This window comes from Abramis brama (assembly GCF_963993115.1).
Source record: "Abramis brama genome assembly, chromosome: 21".
NCBI classification, from domain to species: Eukaryota; Metazoa; Chordata; class Actinopteri; order Cypriniformes; family Leuciscidae; genus Abramis; species Abramis brama.
Window position 1 is genome coordinate 34,007,897 of NC_139983.1, and position 24,795 is coordinate 34,032,691.

The 24,795-nt window shown below is 38.1% G+C and overlaps 2 protein-coding genes across 2 annotated transcripts; both read right to left on the bottom strand.

The window, feature by feature from the left end:
* Positions 1-1,028: 1,028 nt before the first annotated feature.
* Positions 1,029-15,057, bottom strand: LOC311072105 (adhesion G-protein coupled receptor G5-like). The gene is made up of 15 exons (XM_084096854.1): positions 14,786-15,057; positions 14,622-14,696; positions 14,380-14,523; positions 13,264-13,305; positions 8,737-8,947; positions 8,497-8,659; positions 6,696-6,833; positions 6,153-6,266; positions 6,037-6,073; positions 5,847-5,947; positions 5,502-5,632; positions 5,099-5,364; positions 3,651-3,741; positions 3,284-3,567; positions 1,029-2,096 (listed from the first exon to the last, which is right to left on the bottom strand). Exons 3-15 carry the CDS (start codon positions 14,465-14,467, stop codon positions 1,966-1,968), a joined length of 1,797 nt encoding a protein of 598 aa, XP_083952980.1. The 5' UTR covers positions 14,468-14,523; positions 14,622-14,696; positions 14,786-15,057; the 3' UTR covers positions 1,029-1,965.
* Positions 15,058-15,416: 359 nt separating this feature from the next.
* Positions 15,417-23,520, bottom strand: LOC311072327 (adhesion G-protein coupled receptor G6-like). The gene is made up of 11 exons (XM_084097289.1): positions 23,192-23,520; positions 22,952-23,114; positions 22,747-22,884; positions 22,183-22,296; positions 22,060-22,096; positions 21,864-21,964; positions 19,167-19,294; positions 18,766-19,031; positions 18,427-18,517; positions 17,152-17,435; positions 15,417-15,978 (listed from the first exon to the last, which is right to left on the bottom strand). The coding sequence occupies exons 2-11, from the start codon at positions 23,084-23,086 to the stop codon at positions 15,848-15,850; spliced, it is 1,425 nt and encodes a 474-aa protein (XP_083953415.1). The 5' UTR covers positions 23,087-23,114; positions 23,192-23,520; the 3' UTR covers positions 15,417-15,847.
* Between the last annotated feature and the right edge of the window lie 1,275 nt (positions 23,521-24,795).

The following is a 24,795-nucleotide window of genomic DNA, read 5'->3' on the forward strand; positions in this document are numbered from 1 at the left end:
TGCACAAATACAACATGTAAGGCCACTATGTAATGATGTTGACATACTCATTTTTTAAAGCAACATACTTATCTGGCATGAAGCTGTCACGGATTCACTCAGCACACCTCAGCCAGCGTCAACTCAGCACACCTGGTCCCGATCACACTCACCCGAATTCTGATTCACAGCACCTGCAACTCATCACTTCACATGTCACGCTGACTCTGGATATAAACCCCAGTCACCTCACAGTTCACTGTCCGGTCTCGTCTTCAGACGTCTGTGACTCCCCAGCGCTGTTCCATACCAGCCTGATTCCTAAACGACCTTGATATTCCGCAAGTATTCTCCAGCTCAAGACTTTCAGTATCTCTCCGTGTATTTCACAGGCAGCATCTGTGACCGGTGATTATCTCTGAACCCCACGATCAAGACCAGTCCTGCTTGATTCAACTACCGAAGCTTCACGTAATCCAGCCCAGTATCCAGAGTGACTTTATCTGTTTCATGCATCCAAGAGACTCTAAGTTCTACGTTATATTCCCTGAGTTTGACCTCTTATGCTTCCTTGCTATCAGGAGCTGCATACAGTGTATAAATAAACCTTTGTTACCGCTATCTCTGTGTCCTCGTTCATACAGTGTTGTGACAGAAGCACAACAGATGATCATCAGCCACAGCAAATTCTGCTTTTGTCGAGACATAATTCCCAAAAACAGCCTGAGAGAGACACAAGAGCTGAATTTTCTTTTCAACAGATATCAGTAGTAAATCTTAAAGTATTTTCTTATTACATTCTTGAGATGAAACATCCACAGTCCAAGAGGAGAGAGAGTTTCATCCGTTCACATATGAAGCCGTATGATTATGATCCGCAGCTCAGAGCCGCTGGAACAGTTCATTGGCAAACATGCAAATCATGTTATTTTGGGCTTTAACTGTAAATATCAGTATTTGTTTATATTCAGGTTCAATTTATCAAGTCGCATTTGCTCACAGAGAACAATGTAAGTACAATTATATTTAATAATAGTAGAAAGAAGATTCCAATGAAAGCATACACTTTATTAGTGGTTATTAGACAATGTTTAGATTATTTTGCTATAGTTAGATTCAGAGTCCCATACAGAAAATGTCAAGTTTTAACAGTAAAAAAACTAAATCTTAGGCTATATGTTGTTTATAAAGTTTGTGTTTTCTCTTTCTTTCCTTTCAATAAATGGCACTTGCTGTAATATTTTGTCATAATAATAATATATTGACATAAACATAAATGTCATAATTTTGTCTTAATTAATGATATTCACATATTTACACGTTTGACTGATTTGAATAAATGTTTTTGGAGCCACTGAAAGTACATCATGATTAATGAATGTTATTTACACATTGCATTATCTTCATAATAATCACATGAGAGGCTCTCAGAGATATAACACATTAAAGCCACATTAAATAATGCAGAAGTCATTAGCTGATTTTGACAGTGTTTGCGTGGCAACATATTCAATAACCAAATATGTTTCACATCCGAGTGTGTGAACAAGCAAATATCTGAATCCATAGGCGTGTGACTTTAGTTTCATCCTGTAGTTTGTGTCTCTCTGACACACACATGTTCAAACATGGATTATAACTCTCAATAAATCTAACATCACTGATATTCAGCACAATTCAATGCTCCCACAATAACAGACGGTTTTAGTAACGATCATCACAGATATTTGTCATTTGTTTTGAGTGATTTCAGTAAAGTTGGCCTTTTTAGGGTCATAATTTAATGTAGATACATCATTTTAAACAGTTCTCACTCATTAAAGATTATAAACATAACATCATATGAACATTTGTCTTTGGTGAAAATTTTATTGAAATTTTATTATTTTGGTTACAATACAGTTTCTCCTTAAACAGCAGCTCAGTTTAAGAAATTAGTCTAAGAAAGTCTAAGAGACAAAGACTTAAACCTTAATTATGCTAATTTTAAATATTTTCCACAACATTAATTCTGGATTGAACGATGGTTATGGTGGAGCTGGAGCTTTCTGGATCATCAGAGAAATTTCCCGCAACATCATTATGAATGTGGTAGTAATACAGGAAGAAGAAAAACCCTGAAAAAAACAAACACAAAAAACGGTAAGAGAAACATGGTATTTGGTATATGAAGTTTTATTGCATTTATTTCTACAAAACAAAAGGCTGATTTGATAGGAAGATTGAGCTGATGTGCAAATAGTTCGGACTATGTGCCAATATGTAGTTCATGTAGTGATATTTGTGTATATTTTAAATGACAGACCTATAGGTTTGGATGTTTGGTCAATGGCATTTAATCCTGCAAAATAAAATGCTAATAACTTGCTCTTTGTGATTAAGAAGATTGAGTGAATGTTGATAATAGTTGCGGTGGATGAAGGGCCTCTCAAGGGCTAAAGCCCAGGGGCCCCTTATAGTCTTAATGTGGCCCTGAACACAAGTACTGTCTGAATGTTGAATTTACTTTGAATATTCATTCCTGCTAATAGTCTGGATACATTAGCAAACTAACTATAGCAAATTACTTGCCTATCAAGGAAAATTTTTGCAAACTCAGCTTAAAACCCAGAAAGGTTTCAAAATGAATGCTGTCTCCATCTCTCGAGCGCATCTCCAATATTTATAAAGCTTTTATTATACTTGTGATCATACAGCTTTTTAGATGGATGCCGAGGCTTTTTAGGACAGGTAGAAGGTTTGATTTCTGACCCTTTTAGTTTGCCGGCTTCCATGACTGAAATACGCTGTTTTCCGCTGTGCCGAAATATAATTGGGTAAACTGGCAGAGGGCGGAGTCACCAAAACAAAGACAGACATTCCGACACAGAACGCATATTTTCAAAGGAGAATAACTAAATGTATAGCATTGTTTTTCAGAGAAACAAGTATGTGAACTGATGTGAACCATGTTTCTTAAATATCTCCAAACATATTATGGTATTTTTATGTTTTAGTACAGTCAAAAACTTACATACAGTACCTTTAAAGTAATTTGCATGTTTTTAATGTAACCAAAAATACACTTTGGGCCAAATGCTTATGGTCAAATTGATTGTTACAATAACTGCCATTATAAACCCTTATAATCAATAAAAAGAATAAAATAAAATGAATGAATAAATTAATTAATAAATAATATTTTAAAAAGAATAAAATATCAATTTAATAAAATAATAATTATATATAAAATAAACAATTATGTGTGGATAAATAGAAGCATTCTACTAAACCAGATGTAATGATGTATGTGATTGTTTCTCACCCTGAAACGAGTTAAACGCAGTGAAGATGTAATATGAGGGAATGAGCATCGGCCCATAACTGAAGAACGCCACAGCCCACGTCAGGCCGAAGAGCAGGAACAAACTCAACACCATCATGAGCTGCTTTCTGAACGTCTTTCTCTTGCCGTCAGCCGCTTTTACGTGTCGGGCTTGGACAATCTTAGTGACGATCATGATGAAGATTCCTGTCGTGAAGATGAAGACTAAAGCGTAGTAGCCAATATTCACAATGTAGTGAATGAAAGGATCTGTAATCCAGCACCTATAATTAGAAGAGAAGAGACAATGTTGACATGTTAAAGCTTCATTATTATTTTATGCATTTGTGACATCAGAACAACTTACATTCGTGTGTTTTTTCCAGATGTTGCGTTCATGATCACTTCTTTATATCCTCCTAATGAAACAACAGCTACGACTATTGGAGCCGGAAACGCTGAAAGCACACGGAGACCAGGATTATTATTGTCAAGTCAAGTCAAGTCATCTTCATTTATATTGCGCTTTTAACAATGTAGATTGTTCCAAAGCGGCTTTACAGAGATACAAGGATAGTTTAAAGTAACAGAGATTGTTTTGTCTTTATAGCAGTTCTTGAATAAAGTTATTTTCCAGCTAAAGTTAATTTGATTGATTCACTTCGGTCACAACGATCATTAGTTATTAACTTGGGGGCCGCTAACACAACACCGTTTTAACAGGAAACTCTACACCGACTTTTAATGCGAAACCTGTGAGAACGCTGATGGCATGCACATGCGTATTACGAGTTCAGTCTATTGGTATGCGCGTTTGAACTGAATTTTCCCGACAACGCTTTATCTGTAGAGTGGTAAAGGGATCCTCCATAAGGAGAAACTAGTTGGCACTTTAGCACCCCGCTACGACATCGGGTCCAGGCGCAAGTCCTTCATCAGATCTGGATACGGCCTGGATCCGACAGGCTGCGGGAAAACCTCGGGATAAACAAAAACACTAAAATTAGCGTAGATGCCATTCTTCTTATGATGTAACGAGTACATCAGGATTTATGGGAAGTGTTCCCAGTTCTGGCTGACCTAATCTATGCAGCCTAACAATGAATTATAGAAGTCTATAATGTGTTATGTGAATGCTAGGTCAAAGAGATGTGTTTTTAGTCTAGCTTTGAACTGACAGAGTGTGTCTGCTTCCCGGACAATGTTAGGAAGACTGTTCCAAAGTTTTGGTGCTAAATAGGAAAAGGATCTACCGCCAGCAGTCGATTTTGATATTCTAGGTATTATCAACTGGCCGGAATTTTGAGATCGCAATAGACGTGAAGGACTATAATGCATTAAGATGACAGAATGAGACAGAATGTGATGACAGAACCGGGCTAATATGGTCATACTTCCTGGTTCTGGTAAGAACTCGAGCTGCTGCGTTTTGGACCAGCTGTAGTTTGTTTATTAAGCGTGCAGGGCAACCACCCAGTAGAGCATTACAATAATCTAGCCTTGAGGTCATGAACGCATGAACTAATTGTTCTGCATTTGTCAATGAGAGCATATGGTGTAATTTAGATATATTTTTAAGATGGAAAAATGTGGTTTTACAGATACTAGACACACAACTTTCAAATGAATAGGTAACTAAACATTTTTTTATAAAATACTAAAATTATTGTTGAGTGCTCAGATGCTCTTTAAAGGAACGGCTCAAGAAAAGGACAAAAACACCATAAAAGTATCATGACAGTAGTTCATATGTCTCGTGCACAATATATTTTCTTAAGTGAACACTATAACAGATGGTTTCTCCATATAACTCACTCCAGCCGAACACGGTGATCTTCTTCATGTAGTTTGTGATGGTGATGTTCTGTCTGATGAGCCATAAGTACATATGAAGAGCTTGAATGAAGAACCAGGTGAATGTAGTCAGCATGGAGTAATGCATGAGCAGCGCTATGAAGACACACGCAGCCTTGTCTCCTGTGTTGGCGACGCTCTCGTTTGACAAAAAGGATAAATTCAGGAGAAACAAAGCCACAAACATGTTCATCAAGATCTTCGTGGCCTGATTTGATTTGGCTTTCCTGTTCAAATATAAAAAAACAAACTGTATTTCTAACATGCATTTATGCATTTAGCAGACACGTTTATCCAAAAGAGGTGCAAAAGCGAATGGTCAAAGAACTTAAAGTAACTATATGTTATATTTAAGAGACTCTACCGTAACAGGAAATGCATGAAAAAAGCGACGGACAGAAAAAACATGGAGATGCCGCAGCCGATAGAAGTGATGAAGCTCAATGAATCCACATATTGCGCTGTGATGTTTGCATTTACATCTGGAGGAGAGATCTGAGAAAACAACAGAAACACACTGATCAGCTGGATGATTTTTCTAATAACCTATTGTTGCTTGTAAGCAAGAATCAAATCTTTAAATTTTAAATGCATTTATCTGTTAAGTTTCTTTATTGAACTTGTACAAGCTCACTAGCATATAGTGGACTAAAAGACTCTGATATTGATTTCATGAGGTCTTTAAATGAAACTCTGAGAAGCTTCTCACCATCAGCACTGCAAAGAACGTCAGATGTGAACACGAGCACTTTATGGTGTTATTGTTGATTTTTTCTGTCTCACAGCCAGACGTCGTCCATGTAAGATTTCCTTCAAAGAAAAGAGAGTGAGGAATGAAATATATCAAATGAATTAGTTTTTTGATTTTACCTGATCAAAACAGCCATAAATAAATGTACCTTTGCCATCCCAAGAACTGCAGGACGCCTCACCAACCTGTAAGAACATTTTTATTTTGCTTTTACAGTGTCTGGTCATTATATAAAAATAAGTTTCACAACAAAACCTTTATTACCAGATCTTTCTGTGTAAAGAACATTTCTATGTTGTTGGTAAGGTCGGAGATATTGGCCTTCATTGTTATTCCATAAACCTCATTGTTCAAAACAGTGTAATTTTTAGTTTCATCCTAAATAAGAAATAGAGCAAATCAAATATGAATGAACATGTATGAACACAATAGATCAAGAAACATTTGTTAAAAGAAAAGTACACCCAAAAATGTATCTTATGCTGTTATATTTTCACTAGAACACAATTTAGAATTTTTATGTCTTTTCAAACAACAATTAAAATATTGCAAAAAGGATTAAAAAAAACACACCATAGAAGCATTATAACAGTAGTGAACATGACAGTGTACTAATATCCAGCTCTTCTGAAGTCAAGAGATTTGTGTCATGATGGAGCAGAGATAAGTGACAATTTATTTGGTGAATTATTCCATAAACTCCATAAATTCCAAAAAAAAACCTCCAAAAATTATTCCATAAATTCCATAAAAACATGGACAAACATGTTAAAACATGGATTTTTTTATTTTTTTAATTGTGAGTACCTTTCCCATGTTTTTGAAAAGTAGAACTCCAAGTAACGCACATCCATGGTTTTCCAGTCGTGATTTATTAAAGGCCTCGGTGGGAATCTTTACAGACCAGGGAATGTTTGTCTGCAGGTCACTTTGACAATCAGCAACCTGTAAAAAAAGAATTAGGTAACACTTTATTTTACAGTGTCCTTGTTACATATGTTACATGTACCTACCATAGTAATAACAGTAAATTATGCATAATTACATGCAACTAACCCTAAACCAAATCCTAATCCTACCCCTATAGTAAGTACATGTATTTGCTTAATGTTACTCAGTACTTAAATATATAATTACATTGTAACAATGACACCTTAAAATAAAGTGTAACCAAGAATTATAATAAATAAGGAATTGTAAGACTTGAGAAATTAGAAAATGCCGGGCAGTCTGGTTGAGGAACGACCACTCCCCGAGAAGACAAAGGACCTTTCTGGAAATTAACATTTGAACTCTCTCTTGAGAAGTTAGCATCACCATTTGAGACGCAAGTTTCACCTCAGAATACATCTCTTTCCCTCTTCCCCCACTCCCTCTCTCTCATGCTGAGATCACCTGAAATTCACCCAAAAATCTATGTGGTTTAAATGTGAATGATTATTATACAGTTTTATACATGTTTTGTATCATTTGAAATGTCTCAGTGTGACTGGTACAAATGTCTCCTTCCCAAAGAAGTAAACCAAAAGGTAAATAAAGTTTTTTAAGAGTTAGGGATAACCTGCACACCAGGTCTGGGTATATAATGAATTGCAACAAGAGGCTCAGGGTGATTCTGTAACTCAGATCAGCCCATAATGTTAAAGGATCTCTAAGACTTCAGCATTATGTATTTTTCAAAATGTCGGGTTTCACCTACATCTTTTACTCTTTATCTCTGAGCATTTGGTGTTATTGATTTGGTGTTATTTGGTGTTATTGATTATCTTTGAACTGATTATGAAATTGGCATGATACATTTGCCTGACATAATAAATTGTTACATTTGATTATTCTGACTTGCTCTGAAACTGTTTTCCCAAGTAGATTAAACGGATTCGTATGTTACCTCAAATCTGCGTCAGATTAGTGACGACTAATATTTGGCACTAATTCAAGTGTACTTGGTTTTGCAAAGACAAGAAGGGAATTTCCGTTTAGGGCAGCAAATGCTGTTTGACCAACCTAAATTTGGGTGTGTCTTACCTCTGTTTTAATTTAAAGTTACTTTAGAAGTGTACGTTAGAAATCACGGCATGGCCAATCCAAAGCTATTATAAGAGAAGTAAAGTTGGTCGACTTATATCTTTAGTAGTGGCCATACCTCTACTGAAGTAAACGTTAAATTCAAGTGTATGAAATTCCATGGGGGCTATACTTTGGTATAAGCGTGAATGTGACCATCTCAGGTATACCCAATTACCTCTGTTTAGTGATCGAAGCTGGCAAGTTTGTGATCGTGAGACCCGCGTAAAACAGAAGGCGTGAGGACCTCAAAAGCGACATAGTTTCCTAGTCTGAGTAGGTAAAATATAATTAAAGAGTTAAAAAGAATAATCAAACATGCTCACTTTTAATGATGCTCAGATATCATTAAAACCTTTTTCATTTATGAAGTCAGATGAAATAATGAGGTAATACATGAGAAAATGTATTTCATTTAATCTTGTTGTGTTGCGACAAGACAGTAACAAGCAGAGACCTTAACCCGTCTTAGCGGAAACCCCCATTTGGACCGATAAACGGGCTTACAGAATCATACCATGTTTTATTGTTTCTCAAGTCTTACTTTTATCCTGTTCGTATATGAAGAGTAACATATGTCTCTGGTTTCTGTGTTCTCATCTTGTATGTGAAGAAGACCAAAAACATCCCCTGTCACAATGTCTGCTTTGCTTATATTTTTGTGTTCCATATCTTCCATCTTAGACTCCAGATTGTCCAAGGCGTCTCTGCAAAATTGAATAATCACTCTGTATTCTGTGATAAGATTTTTAATTTTACAAAACACTGGTAACCACACACTTACGATGCTTTTGAGGGATTAATAAATCCATCCTTGTCTTTTAGATCATCTGTAGTTAGATTGTAAGTTATCTTGGGTGTTGTGGAACTGGTTGTTGGATTGTTAATGGTTTTGTATGACATTGATGTTAAAGTAGCTGATCTTTCATCAACACAGATGACACTCATCCATTCACTTCCATTAAAATTCAGAACATATGTACATCCTTCATTCCCTTAAATACAAAGTAATATATAAGAGATGGATTTTAATGATATAGGCTATCTGTCCTTTTGGATCTCAAATATTAAAGTGATTAGGCTAAATATATTGTGTTGTTTATCTATAAACCTATACATGTATTGTAATTTAAGCATGCATATTCATCACTGTTGACATAGGCCCTTTCAAGGGAACTAGCGCTGCGTCGAAAACGCTGCGGGAGCGCCCCTGCTTGATTGCATTGTGAAGCACATATGGAATCAGTCCAATGGCGTGACGGAACTTTCCTGAAATGTTGTTCGCTCGCCATTAAAATGTTTTTTTTTTTGTTTTGGTTTTTTATATATATAGATTAAAACTCCCGCCTTGCAACTTCTTATGACAGACAAAAAAACCCAGGGACACAGATTCACACACAGAGCGCTTGCTAAATACTCAGAAGCTGCCATTGATTTGTCTCTCACCCGGAGTGGCCCGCACTGAGGGACCCGCACTAAGGAAACGGACAAGTCAGTGAGCCGTTCTATGGCAGCCCTGGTGGCCACGGAGAGGCATCTCTGCCTGAACCTCGCAGGAATGAAGGAGAATGAGAAAAGCTTCCCTCTGGCAGTCTGCGGCATTCCAGATATTCCTGCCTCGCCGAGCTTATGTCTCGGGGGCTGCTGGGCGGGAAAGCAGCCCCAGCCGTCATCCAGCTCCTCACATAAGTGCAACAAAACAGAACAAAACAGTTGCGTCTCGCGCTCAAACCACAAAAAGACTGGAAGGCGGTGCAACTCTCTCAGGCTAAGTCCTCGAAAGGCAAGGCAGATCTGAGTACCGTTATTGTGTCTAAGAGGGCTTCATCTAAGACGTCCAGACTGCACCAGCGCCAGGCTTCAGAGGGTGCACCCCTCCGGGGAAGACTGATTCCACCTCATACGGTGCCCATCTCCCCTCAGTGCCCTCAGGGGGGCGTTCTGCCAACCCCGCCTTCATGCCGGGACACAGAGGTACCCACCGAGCGTTTACCTGAGGGTCGCTTGCTTACTCCTTCCGAGGATGGTTCTAGAGCACCGCTTCAGGTTGCTTGCTGTTCGAGATACACCAGAGGCCAGTCTCGAGAGACTGGTACACTTAGTAGATTTTCTGGCAGAGTGGATACGTCTACTGATCCTATAGCTCGCTGGGTCCTGCAGATGATTGAAAAAGGCTATATCATTCAGTTCAGGTCTCGCCCACCATTGTTCAGCATGGTCCTACCCACAGTGGTGGGCCCTAAGCAGGCTCTGTTTATGAAACCAAAAGGAAAAGCTCTTCTGTAAGAAGAGTAAAATTTTTGTGTCCAATTTTAGATCTGCACCTGTTGCTCAAATTCAAAATACTTACTCTGAAGCAAATCGTGTCACAGAGTACTGGTTTGTCATTATAGATCTAAAATCCTTCCACAACACAGGAAGTTCCTGAGGTTTGCTTTCGGGGGTGAAGTGTACCAAAATCAAGTTCTTCCTGTCACCTCGCACTTTCATAAAGTGTTTGGATGCAGCTATGGCTCCACTGGGAGTCCAGGGCATCCGCATAATAAACTATCGACAATTGGTTGATTCTAGCTCAATCTGAGCATCTGGCGGTTCGACATTAAGATGTTGTTCTTGCCCACATCAGAAAGTTGGGGTTGAGGTTGAATGCCAAGAAGAGTGTGCTTTCTCCACAGAGAACCATTATTCTGGGCATGGTTTGGAACCCCAAAAAACTTGGTTTCTATTCCGAGGGCCTTTGTTGGGAGCTCCTTGTTGTCGCGTCATGCTAACGACGGATGCATCCCTCATGGTTTGGGGGGTGATCATGAGTGGTCGCTCAGCTCGAGGCCTGTGGCGGGACCATCATCTCTCATGGCACATAAACTGCCGGGAAATGCTGGCCGTGTTTCAAGCTTTGAAATACTTCCTCCCAGACTCACCAGATCCTCCTATGGGCCCAAGGGAAACTGCTCTCTCTGAGGGCAGCATATATTTAAAATCAGGGAGCATTTAAATCAGTGAGCAGACATCCTGTTAAGGCAGGGGCTGAGGCCTGGGGAATAGAGACTCTTATGAAAGAACTTGATGTAGATCTGTTCACATCCCAAGAGACGACACACTGTCCACTTTTTACAAAAATTTCCCTCACTCAGCCAGCCCCTCTTGGGCTGGATGCTATGGTACAAATGTGGCCGAGGCTACGTCTGTACGCTTTTCTTCCGATCGCTCTGCTCCAGAGAGTTCTGGAGAGAGTTCACTGGGACGGGGCCCGTCTTCTGTTAGTAGCCCCGTTCTGGCCTGACAGAGTATGGTTCTCGGACCTAGTGTCTCTCCTCGACGGCTCTCCTCTGGAGATTCCTTCTCTCTCAGGCGAGCGGGTTGATCCTTCACCCCCGGCCAGAATTGTTGAAACTGTGGGCTTGGCCTCAGAGGGGTCCCAGCTCATAAGTTCAGGTCTCTCATTTGAGACCATCCTCCACTCCACAAGGAAACACTATGCCTTGAAGTGGAGACTATTGACCCAGTTAACTGCCCAGTGGGTGAAGTGCTGGAGTTCCTGCAGGAGCGTTTCTCCCGAGGGTTATCCCCCTCCACACTAAAGGTGTACGTTGCTCTCAAAAGAATCTGAGACATTCAATCCCTTTCGTATCTCATCTCCCTCATGCCTGGAATTTCCACCTGCTATGGTAAAGGCTTTTCTTCACCCTAGACCGGGTTATGTTCCTAAGGTTCCTACTAATATTGTAAGACCTATAGCTCTGCAGGCCTTCTGTCCTCCTCCCTTGGACGTCAGACCAAGAGAAACTAAATCTTCTCTGCCCAGTTAGGGCCCTAGATGCTTATGTCCACAGAGCTGCCCTCTGGAGGAAATCTGAACAATTGTTAATTTGGTTTGGGTCACCCAAAAAGTGGTGCCCAGCATCTAAGCAGAGGATGAGCAAGTGGGTGGCGAGGCTATCTCACTTGCTTATGAGTCGGCCGGTGAGCCTTCACCTTTGATTTTGCGGGCCCACTCTACTAGGAGTATGGTTGCTTCCAAAGCATTACTGTCAGGAGTTTCTCTCCTAGATGTTTGTGATGCAGCAGGCTGGTCCTCACCGCACACATTTGTGAGGTTCTACGACCTTGACCTCAGCTCTACTCCAGGGGCGCAGGTGCACTGACTTCACACGGACAGACACTTGCACTTATGACGGCATGGGTAATTTGTTCCTGCAAATTCCCTTGAAAGGGAATGTCTCGGTTAAGTATGTAACCTTAGTTCCCTGAAGAGGGAATGAGACACTGCGTCACCCTGCCATACTCCCGGCATGCCCATGATCGCCTTTGCTTCAGCCTATCAGAAGCTTACATTGTTGGTTCATGTAGCTTAAGTTGTGGAGATCATACATTCTAATTTATTTTAATTCTAATTTAACAAAACATAATTCAATTCTAATATAACATCTTGACGGTTACTGGTTAATGACGGGCGTCGGTTAGGGAAAAAACTAAATGAACATTACTAACGTTTGTTTAACCAAGTATAGTGTAAGTGCAGATATCGGATATAGGTCCCCTAAAAGAAGATGCAAGCTGGTCGTCAAGAAAATCGGATATAGAAACCGGAAATACCTGAGTTGTAATAAGTAGAACGCGGAAGTCATTGTGCAAGTAGTCCATTATGCGATGTACACCTCTCTCAAGCTCTGAATATGAATATGATTGTGGAAAGTAAATGTATTTGTGTATGAATGCAATTGTTCTACTTTATATACTGTTTGAGGAGCTCTGGTGTACTTCCAACAACAGATACCTAATATGATAACAAATACCAGTTTGCAGTATTAAGCAGCTTTACAGGTTGTTTTTGTACAGCTAAAAAAACTGGAAGCAGATGATGCAAATCTTACATGAAAAATATGGTAGTTAGTTTAGCTGTTTAGCTTAAAAATCTGAGACAAAGAGCAGTGGCATGAAAAAATACAATCGATATGAAACTATTTGGTCTAGCTGTCATAGTTGTTAAAATTTTCAGCTCATCTTGTCTTGAATCTTTGGTGAAAACTTGCCTTAAAATAACCTCTCTGACTGCCCCAATTAAGAAACACTGGTTTAACAATGTAATCTTATATTGAAGTGTTCGGTATTTAAGCTGCACATTCATCAATGCAACCTTCGTTCTTCCCTTTCTTATTTACTGTGAGGAGCACAGAAATATAAAGAATGCAAGCAAGCACAGGCTCATTCGCATAGTGGCCTGTTACACCTGTCCTTTTAAATAACCAACTGTTCTGCCATAATTAAACAAACTAAAATTAAAGATAAAATAATGTGGATAAAATCATACCTGATGGTGACTCAGTCTGACAGCTCACATTATTCAAAGTTCCTGTAAAAGGGAAGAGATGGAATTATTACAAGTCTCACTAAATTTAAAGGGATAGTTCACTTTGAAATAAAATTTTGGTATGTTTTAGCTTACCTCAAGGGCATCCAAAATGTAGGTGTCTTTTTTTCCGCAGAAGTTTCAATTTTGATATTTTTAGGTCAAACCGTTCTTGTCTGTCAGTCATATAATGCAGGTCTGTGGTCACCACCTCAAAGAGCATGCACAGAGTCCAAATTAAAACAATTCCACATCGTAAGTACACATTGATGGCCTAAGACACGAAACGAGCGGTTTGTGTGAGAAAACGAACAGTATTTATATCTGAGGGCGTGGGCGGGTATAGATATATACACTAGATGTCGCCTTGGCTACTGCAGTTCATTGGAACGAAACCGTAGCCAAGGCGACATCTAGTGTATATGTCTATACCCGCCCACGCCCTCAGATCACTTGGATGTGGCTGTGTTCAAGAGGTAACAACGATATAAATACTGTTCGTTTTCTCACACAAACCGCTCGTTTCGTGTCTTAGGCCATCAATGTGTACTTACGATGGGGAATTGTTTAATTTGGACGATGGGGAATTGTTTTAATTTGGACTCTGTGCATGCTCTTTGAGGTGGTGACCATAGACTTGCATTATATGACTGACAGACAAGAACGGTTTGACCTAAAAATATCAAAATTGGAACTACTGCGGAAAAAAAGACACCTACATCTTGGATGCCCTTGAGGTAAGCTAAAACATACCAAAATTTAATTTCAAAGTGAACTATCCCTTTAAATAATCTAAAATAGTCTGTGGTTAAACCAGGATCTGCTCTTTCTCAGAAACACATTGCAGCGCTTACAGTACAATTAATATTCAGACTTCATTTAAACAGCTTCTTTGGTTGATTATGTTAGCCTTAAGTGTGTTTGGATCTGTTTATGGTTTGCATCGACAACAGTGATCAATCATAGTGGACAGTGAAAACTTCTGTGGAAAGTACATTTAAATGGAAAAAGAACAGTAACACCAAAAACTCACAACCTTCAACAATGTCACTGTGTCTATTGTAGGACGACACGCACCTATGAAATTCAAGGTTAGTGGGGGACAGACAGCAGAATGAACATCTGGCAATAACCACAGCTTTATGCCTTCAAACATCTCATTCATTCTGACTTCACACTGCCCCTCATGGTTTATGCTGAAACTATATGATTTGCACTGTCCTAAAACCAGAGAGAACATTTTACATTTGTTGAAAAAAATTATTTTAAGATCTTTGAACTCAAGAATGGTCTATAAATAAAATATACACAGGTTTTACCTAGAGAAGAGATGTTTAGTGTGACATTGGTTCTGTGAAAATTCCCTTGATTTATCTCCTGGCTGGAATCTATAGCTGGAAGAAAAACAGAAACAACCTCAATGAGTTTGTCATTCGTCACAAGTGCTTTCAGACATTAAATATGTAACATTTACACAGTATACCTGGATTTGTTGATGTCAAACAGACTTGGAGTTTTGGGTCTTCTGAGCTGGCTGCACAAATACAACATATAAGGCCACTAAGTAACGATGTTTACATTTTAAAATTTTTAATTAACATACTTATCTGGCATGAAGCACAACAGACGGTCATCAGCCACAGCAAATTCAGCTTTTGTTGAGACATAATTCCCCCCCAAAAAAGCCTGATAGAGACACAAGAGTTGAATTTTATTTTCAACAGATATTAATAATTAATCTTAAAGCATTTCCTTATTTCATTCTTGAGATGAAACGTCCACAGTCCAAGAGGAGAGAGTGTTTCATCCGTTCACATATGAAGCCGTATGATTATGATCCGCTTCTCAGAGCCGCTGAAACATTGACATAGTTAATTTGCAAACATGAAAATCAGGACTATTTGGGTTTCACCTGAATTTCAGTATTTTCGGTGCCTTCCATTTTCCATAACCAAATATGTTCCACATCCGTGTGTTTGATCAAGGAAGTATCTGAATCCACAGGCATGTGACATTAGTTTCATCCTGAAGATGTAAATTTGTTTTCTAAAAGACGTTCAGTAGTTTGTCTCTCTGACACGCATATGCATGAACATGGATTATATTTTATACATGGAACATGGACTTTTATTTTGAGTGATTTAATTTACATTAAACTTACATTTATTCATTGAGCAGACGCTGTTATCCAAAGCAACTTACAAATGAGAACAATAGAAGCAGTTAAACTAACAGTAGGACAACAATACGCAAGTGCTATGACCCTTCCCAGTTTAATCTAACTCAGTACATGTTTTTTTTTTTTTTTTAAGAATAGAATAGAATAGAAATTTCAGTAAAGTTGCCATTTTTAGGGTCATAATTTAATGTACATACATCATTTTAAACAGTTCTCACTCATTAAAGATTATAAACATTTGTCTTTGGTGAAATTGTATTTAAATTTTATGATTTTGGTTAAAATACAGTTTCCCCTTAAACAACAATTCAGTTTAAGAAATCAGTCTAAGAGAGAAAGACACCTTAAACCTTAATTATGCTAATTTTAAGTATTTTCCACAGTATTAATTCTGGATTGAACGATGGTTATGGTGGAGCTGGAGCTTTCTGGATCATCAGAGAAATTTCCCGCAACATCATTATGAATGTGGTAGTAATACAGGAAGAGAAAAAACCCTGAAAAAAAAACAAACACAAAAAACGGTAAGAGAAACATGTTATTTGGTATATGAAGTTTTATTGCATTTATTTCTACAAAACAAAAGGCTGATTTGATAGGAAGATGGAGCTGATTTGCAAATAGTTCGGACTATATGCCAATATGTAGTTCATGCAGTGATATTTGTGTATATTTTAAATGACAGACCTATAGGTTTGGATGTTTTGTCAATGGCATTTATTCCTGCAAAATAAAATGCTAATAACTTGCTCTTTGTGATTAAGAAGATTGAGTGAATGTTGATAATAGTTGCGGTGGATGAAGGGATTCTCAAGGGCTAAAGCCCAGGGGCCCCTTATAGTCTTAATGTGGCCCTGAACACAAGTACTGTCTGAATGTTGAATTTACTTTGAATATTAATTCCTACTAATAGCCTGGATACATTAGCAAACTAACTATAGCAAATTACTGGCCTATCAAGGAGAAAATTTGCAAACTCAGCTTAAAACCCAGAAAGGTTTCAAAATGAATGCTGTCTCCATCTCTCAAGTGCATTTTATTATACTTGTGATCATACAGCTTTTTAGATGGATGCCAAGGCTTTTTAGGATGGGTAGAAGGTTCGATTTCGGACCCTTTTCGTTTGCCGGCTTCCATGAATGAAATGTGCTGTTTTCTGCGGTGCCAAAATATAATTGGGTAAACTGGCAGTGGGCGGAGTCACACAGACCAAAACAAAGACAGACATTCCGACACAGAACGCACATTTTCAAAGGAGAATAACTAAATGTATAGCATTGTTTTTCAGAGAAACAAGTATGTGAACTGATGTGAACCATGTTTCTTAAATATCTCCAATCGTATTATGGTATTTTTATGTACAGTCAAAAACTTACATACAGTACCTTTAAAGTAATTTGCATAATTGTTTTAATGTAACCAAAAATAAACTTTGGGCCAAATGCTTTTGGTCAAATTGATTGTTACAATAACTGCCATTATAAAGCCTTATAATCAATAAAAATAATAAAATAAAATGAATGAATAAATTAATTAATAAATAATATTTTAAAAAGAATAAAATATCAATTTAATAAAATAATAATTATATATAAAAGAAACAATTATGTACGGATAAATAGAAGCATTCTATTAAACCAGATGTAATGATGCATGTGATTGTTTCTCACCCTGAAACGAGTTCAACACAGTGAAGATGTAATATGAGGGAATGAGCATCGGTCCATAACTGAAGAACGCCACAGCCCACGTCAGGCCGAAGAGCAGGAACAAGCTCAACACCATCATGAGCTGCTTTCTGAACGTCTTTCTCTTGCCGTCAGGCACTCTTATACGTCGGGATTGCACAACCCTGGTTAAGATAGTGATGAAGATTCCAGTCGTGAAGATGAAAACTAAGATATAGTAGCCAATGTTCACTATGTAGTGAATGAAAGGATCTGTAATCCAGCACCTATAATTAGAAGAGAAGAGACAATGTTGACATGTTAAAGCTTCATTATTATTTTATGTATTTGTGACATCAGGGGCCGTATTCACAAAGAATTTTAAGGCTAAAAGTAGCTCCTAACTGGCGAATTTAGGAGCAACTCCTAAAAATAATGGGCGTGTCACTCGTAACTTTAGGACTCCTCATTTTTTTGACTAAGAGTAATTCACAAAGCATTTTAGCCCTAAAAGTTGCACCTAAGCCTGGGACAGCTTAAAAGAAGTCGAGAGGACTCCTAACTCACTAAGACCTATTCACAAACCGCTTTTTGTGGCATTTCACGTTGTGATGTTTTGAAATGCGTATGCGGCGGCTGCCGGAGCTTCCAATCACGAGGGAACAATTCTGCATTGTAGGCATAACTAGGGATGCAATAACGCCACCAACAACAACCAAAACTAGGCTACTCATTGCATGTAAACTAATTGTAACGTTTCATTGTGAATCAAATTAAAATGTTCTTCTTTTTGCAAACGTAGGCAGAGGCATATAGTGATTAATTCAATAATGTTGCAAAGATATTGCATCAATCCATATGTTTCATTAGGCTACTAGGCTATTTGTTTTGCCTTACTCTTTATTCATTAGGCTATTTATTCAGTTATTCATCATCTTCCGTCCTTCGCACTACTTGTGTAGCGCACGCATTCTCAGACCTGTCACCTGTCACTCATCATCGTAGGGGAGGTGTTTGGAATCATTCCCGCATTACAATCATCAGCCAATCAAGGTGGTCACTCCAGTCAAGCTTGTGCATGAGTAATGACGTCATCCATAGCAACGGAGACTCACTCTTAGTTTAGGATTGTCATTTTTCTTTACTAAGAGTAGGTCTGAAAGGCGTTGTGAATAACTTTTAAGAGAAAACTCCTAGCTAAAATCTTTTAGTGCAATTTAGGAGTACTCCTAGTGGTAAGATAAAATGCTTTGTGAATACGGCCCTAGAACAACTTACATTTGTGTGGTTTTTCCAGATGTTGCGTTTATAATCACTTCTTTATATCCTCCTAATGAAACAACAGCTACGACCATTGGAGCCGGAAACACTGAAAGCACACGGAGACCAGGGTTATTATAGGTAACTAAAAAATATGAATAAAAAATAAAATAAAATACTAAAATAACACTGATGGGGACAAACAATTTTATTGAGTGCTCAGATGCTCTTTAATGGAACGGCTCAAGAAAAGGACAAAAACACCATAAAAGTATCATGACAGTAGTTCATATGTCTCGTGCACAATACATTTTCTTAAGTGAACACTATAACAGATGGTTTCTCCATATAACTCACTCCAGCCAAACACGGTGATCTTCCTCATGTAGTTTGTGATGGTGACGTTTTGTCTGATGAGCCATAAGTACATATGAAGAGCTTGAATGAAGAACCAGGTGAATGTAGTCAGCATGGAGTAATGCATGAGCAGCGCTATGAAGACACACGCAGCCTTGTCTCCTGTGTTGCCGACGCTCTCGTTTGACAAAAAGGATAAATTCAGGAGAAACGAAGCCACAAACATGTTCATCAAGATCTTCGTGGCCTGATTTGATCTGGCTTTCCTGTTCGAATATAAAAACAACCTGTATTTGTAACATATATTTATGCATCCAGCAGAAGCTTTTATGCAAAAGAGGAACAAAAGCAACTGGTCAAAAACTTTAAATAACTGTATGTTATATTTTAAGATACTCTACCGTAATAGGAAATGCATGAAAAGAGCGACACCCTGAAAAAACATGGAGATGCCGCAGCCGATAGAAGAGATGAAGCTCAATGATTCTACATATGGAGCTGTGATGTTTGCATTTACATCTGGAGGAGACTAAAAGAACAGAGAAAACAATGGAAACAACCCTTTTAAAACCCTGTTAGCAAGTAATCAAATGGTTTTATAAAACAACACTGTTACAATACATCATAAACAATTATCTTATGTACATTATTTATTATAACGAATGCCTGCTGAACAATTAAAAACTGATTGTGTCTGCTCAATTCAGCGCGAGCCGAACGAGAGTCACTGATCAGCAGCAGAAGTCAGATTTCATTTATCTCGAGAGTGAGGAGCGGACTCACAAGACGATGGCAGTGTTTCAAAGCGAAATATACAAGCGCCTATTTAAGCAAGTTTGTCATTGTACTGTTGTTTAATCATTAAGAATAATAATGAACCCACCATTCAAGCAATTGCCCGTGCACATTTTACTTTTGGGATTTAACAGAATAGGGGTTTTAGGGTGATGTGCTAAAGCCCCCTAATTTTTTTTTTTTTAAATCAAGTAGGCTGAGTGTACCCATTAAGCCCAAAAATAATATTTCATGCTGCTCATTTTTTTAATCAATCCAGTGATTTGTTACTTTCCTGGCATTCCTTTATTGCATACCAATCACATTTGGCAATGTTGAGTTAGCCCCACACATGTGCATGCTATCTCAGGGGACCTCACACAAAGTCACCCCAAAACGTTGGTGTTTCGGGACCCTTCAGAAATCAACACATTTCTGCAATTTTCAGCCATTTCTTTGGTAACTACATTGATATTATGTCAAATAAGAGATACATGTATTGTTTTTTGTGCATGAACAAATAGTACTTTATCTTTTTATATCATTTTCCTTTAAATTGTACAGCACCACAAAACGGATACGGAATTGATACTACAATAGTGTATTGTGGACTACACTATGATACTAGTCCACAATATATTTAAGCTCCATGCATATATTTGTAAACATATTCACAACACAACATTGTCTTTTTTCACTATTACTCACTGTGGAACCATTTAAGCCCACCTTATGTCTTTCAATGAGGAATCCCTCTAATTGCAAACTTTAATACATTTTCTGAAAGTGTTTAATGATAACATTTCTTTGTGTGCTTTTACCATACTAACCTTTTAACCTTACTTTACTGTAGGTTGTTTGGCTAAATGATTATGCAGTTTGTTTATTATGAGCCACTGTACTGTGTTGTCCTATCCAATCAGAATGCCCGGTGGCCTAGTTCACTTTATCTCTAGTCTGTATCGGCTGGCAGTTATCGAATGTTCAGATTAAATGCAGTTATTTACATTCGGTGTGATCATTGACTCATGCCAACCTATACAAACATTCTTCACTTACTATCTTTATTTACAACTATGTTTAGATAGGCCTACAAATTACACACAGTCATTCAAATGAGATAGAGCCCGTTTTGTCCTAAAGCCCCTTATGTATAACCAGGCATAATTCGGGAGCCAAGCCAAGTTAAGACATGATATTCCGGGCATGGGTTCCCAGAGGTACCCTACATTCCCCATAGTCCTGAGCCTCTGGGACTGTCCGGCTCTGAGATACCGCCACTTCCTGTCCAGCTTTGACTGAGCAAAACTCGGGACCCAAGCCAAGTTGGGGCTCCGGACTCCGGGCATGGAGGGGTCACCCAGTGGGCCTCCTATGCTGGGAGTATTGAGCCCTAACTCGGCTTTCTTCTCGGGATATGGTCACTTCCTGTGGAAATTTGATCGGGCATAACTCTGGAACCAAGCCGACTTAAGGCTCCATACTCCAGGCATGGGGGGCCAACTATAGGGGACCCCCTAACCCCAGAGTCTGGGGCCCAAACTTCCTTCCAAAGACACACCCAGTCAAACTTCCACCTTTGACCGGGCATAACTCCAGAGTCAAGCCGACCTAAGGCTGTATACCCCCAGTGTGGGGGGCCCACTAAGAGACCCCCCAAAACCCCAGAGTATGGAGCCCCAACTCGGCTTCCTTCCTGAGATACACCCGGTCAAACTTCCAGCTTGACTCCAGCTACAACTCCAGTCAAGCAAACTTAAGGCTCCAGACCAACAGCCACTAACACCTACCCATCCCACGCAGGGCTCTAATCAAACATTAGCTAAAGGAATATTTTTTACTTCTCTGTCACTGAATAAATATATTGATGTTTTACTTCTTTAAAATCAACACATTTTTATATTTTGTGAATCAATGATGATGTGGGCTTATTTGGAACACATGCGGGCTTAATTACCAATTAAGTACCAATTAAGCCCATGCCAGACTTCTGACTTTATTCCTAAAATATCTTAATTTTATATTCTAAAATGTACATCAACTAATTAATACATAAATCTTGCATTTTAGCAAATTATTTTACCTATAAACCATGTCAATATCTGTGGAAAAAAAACCTAGACTTAGATTTTGGAGGGCTTAATAGGTACACTTACCATACTCTAATTTAACGGAGTAATCGTGACAGCCCTAATCAGATCTTTACATTTTAAATGCCTATATCTGTTAAGTTTCTTTAGTCATCTTTTACAAGTTCTGTAGCTTATAGACTCTGATATTGATTTCATGGGGTCTTTAAATTAAAACTCTGAGAAGCTTCTCACCATCAGCACTGCAAAGAACGTCAGATGTGAACACGAGCACTTTATGGTGTTATTGTTGATTTTTACTGTCTCACAGCCGGATATCGTCCATGTAAGATATCCTTTGAAGAAAGGAGAGCAGAAAATTAAATTAATTATATAAAATAAATTGGTTTTAATGACGTGAACTGATCAATACAGCCATTGGTGAATTTACCTTTGCCATCCCAAGAACTGCAGAATGCATTACCGACCTGTAAGAACATGTTTGATTTTTATTTTGCTTTCACAGTGTCTGATTATTATAACAAAATAAGTTTCACAACAAAACCTTTATTACCAGATCTTTTTGTGTAAAGAACATTTCTATACTGTTGGTAAGGTCGGAGACATTGGCCTTCATTGTTATTCCATAAACCTCATTGTTTAAAACAGTGTAATTTTTAGTTTCATCCTAAATGAGAAATCAAATATGAACATGTGTGTGAATACAATAGATCAGGAAACATTTATTAAAAGAAAAGTTCTAACACAAAAATGTCTCTTATGCTGTTACATTTTCACTGGAGCACAAAAGTAGAATTTTTAACTCTTTTCGAACAACAATTTATAATCGCAAAGAGGATAAAAAACACCATAGAAGCATCATAACAGGTAATATTAATGACATAATGTACTAATGTGTACATAATGTACTAATATGAAAGCGCTATATAAATGCCCGATTCTATTCTATTCTATTCTAATATCCAGTTCACCTGAGGTCAAGAGATTTGTGTCATAATAGAAAAGAGATTAGTGTAAATGTATTCGGGAAAATTGGGCGTACATTTTTGGGTGAACTGTCCCATAAACATTCCTTAAAATTTTCAAACATGGATTTTTATTTATTTATTGTGAGTACCTTTTCCATGTTTTTGAACCGTAGAACTCCAAGTAAGGCAGATCCATGATTTTTCAGTCTCGATTTATTAAAGGCCTCGCTGGGAATCTTTACAGACCAGGGAATGTCTGTCTTCAGGTCACTTTGACAATCAGTAACCTGTGAAAAGATTATTATAATAATAAATAAGGAATCATACCATGTTTTATTGTTTCTCAAGTCTTACGTTTATCCTGTTCGGATCTGAAGAGTAACATGTGTTTCTGGTTTCTGTGTTCTTGTCTTGTATGTGAATAAGACCAATAACATCCCCCAAGACAATCCGTGCGTTGCTTATATTGTTTTTTCTCATCTCTTCCATCTTAGACTCCAGATTGTCCAAGGCAACTCTGCAAAATTGAATAATCACCCTGTATTCTGTAATGAAAGTTTTAATTTTAAAAGTCACTGGTAACCACACACTTACGATGCTTTTGAGGGATTAATAAATCCATCCTTGTTTTTTAGATCATCTGTAGTTAGATTGTAAGTTGTCTCAGATGATGTTAAACTGGTAGTTGGATTGTTACTTGTTTCAGGTGGTGTGGAACAAAAAATCCAACAACCAGTTGTCTCAGATGGTTTGAAACAGGTAGTTGGATTGTTAGTTGCCTCAGATGATGTGAAACTGGTAGTTGGATTGTAAATTGTCTTAGATGATGTGAAACTGGTAGTTAGATGGTTAGTTGTCTCAGTTGATGTGAAACTAGTAGTTGGATTGTTAGTTGCCTCAGTTGATGTGAAACTAGTAGTTGGATTGTTAGTTGTCTCAGATGATGTGAAACTGGTAGTTGGATTGTTAGTTGTCTCAGATGATGTGAAACTGGTAGTTGGATTGTTAGTTGTCTCAGATGATGTGAAACTGGTAGTTGGATTGTTAGTTGTCTCAGTTGATGTGAAACTGGTAGTTGGATTGTTAGTTGTCTCAGATGATGTGAAACTGGTAGTTGGATTGTTAGTTGTCTCAGATGATGTGAAACTGGTAGTTGGATTGTTAGTTGTCTCAGATGATGTGAAACTGGTAGTTGGATTGTTAGTTGTCTCAGTTGATGTGAAACTGGTAGTTGGATTGTTAGTTGTCTCAGATGATGTGAAACTGGTAGTTACATTGTAAGTTGTCTGAGATTGTGTGAAACTGGTAGTTGGATGGTTAGTTGTCTCAGTTGATGTGAAACTAGTAGTTGGATTGTTACATTTTTCAGGTGGTGTGAAACTTACAATCCAACAACCCATTGTCTCAGATGTTGTGAAACTGGTAGTTGGGTTGTTAGTTGTCTCAGATGATGTGAAACTGGTAGTTACATTGTAAGTTGTCTGAGATTGTGTGAAACTGGTAGTTGGATTGTTAGTTGGATTGCTAGTTGTCTCAGATGGTTTGAAACTGGTAGATGGGTTGTTAGATGGATTGTTAGTTGGATTGCTAGTTGTCTCAGATGGTTTGAAACTGGTAGTTGGATTGTTAGTTGTCTCAGATGATGTGAAACTGGTAGTTGGATTGTTAGTTGTCTTAGATGGTTTGAAACTAACAATCCAACAACCAGATATCTTAGATGGTTTGAAACTGGTAGTTGGATTGTTAGTTGTCTCCAATGGTGTGAAACTGGTAGTTGGATTGTTAGTTGTCTCCGATGGTGTGAAACTGGTAGTTGGATTGTTAGTTGTCGTAGATGGTGTGAAACTCGTAGTTGGATTGTTAGTGGTATTGTATGACAATGGTCTGAAAGTAGTTGATCTTTCATCAACACAGATGACACACATCCATTTACTTCCATTAAAATGCAGAACGTATTTACTTCCTCCTTTTCCTTCGACACAAAGAAATATATAAGAGATTGATTTTAATGATATATCTGTGCATTTGGATCTCAAAGATTAAAGTGATCCAATATATTGTTGTTAATTTATAAACCTATACATGTACATACATATATACATGGCGGTTCCAGTCATGGGGTTTGCAAATGGATCTGGCACTCGGGTCAGAGATGGGCCTGGCCTTTTCTCTGCCTTCACCTGCCAGGTCCAGTGCCT

Coding starts and splice junctions, on each gene's coding strand:
- LOC311072105 (XM_084096854.1), bottom strand. CDS start 14,467: ATGAATGAGATGTTTGAAGGCATAAAGCTGTGGTTATTGCCAGATGTT. Junction 6,074..6,152: donor TCTTTACACAGAAAGATCTG/GTAATAAAGGTT, acceptor ATGTTCTTACAG/GTTGGTGAGGCGTCCTGCAG. Junction 3,742..5,098: donor GATCACCGTGTTCGGCTGGA/GTGAGTTATATG, acceptor GTGTGCTTTCAG/CGTTTCCGGCTCCAATAGTC.
- LOC311072327 (XM_084097289.1), bottom strand. CDS start 23,086: ATGGAAGAGATGAGAAAAAACAATATAAGCAACGCACGGATTGTCTTG. Junction 22,297..22,746: donor GGTTCAAAAACATGGAAAAG/GTACTCACAATA, acceptor TTTCTCATTTAG/GATGAAACTAAAAATTACAC. Junction 19,295..21,863: donor CGTTCTTTGCAGTGCTGATG/GTGAGAAGCTTC, acceptor CTGTTCTTTTAG/TCTCCTCCAGATGTAAATGC.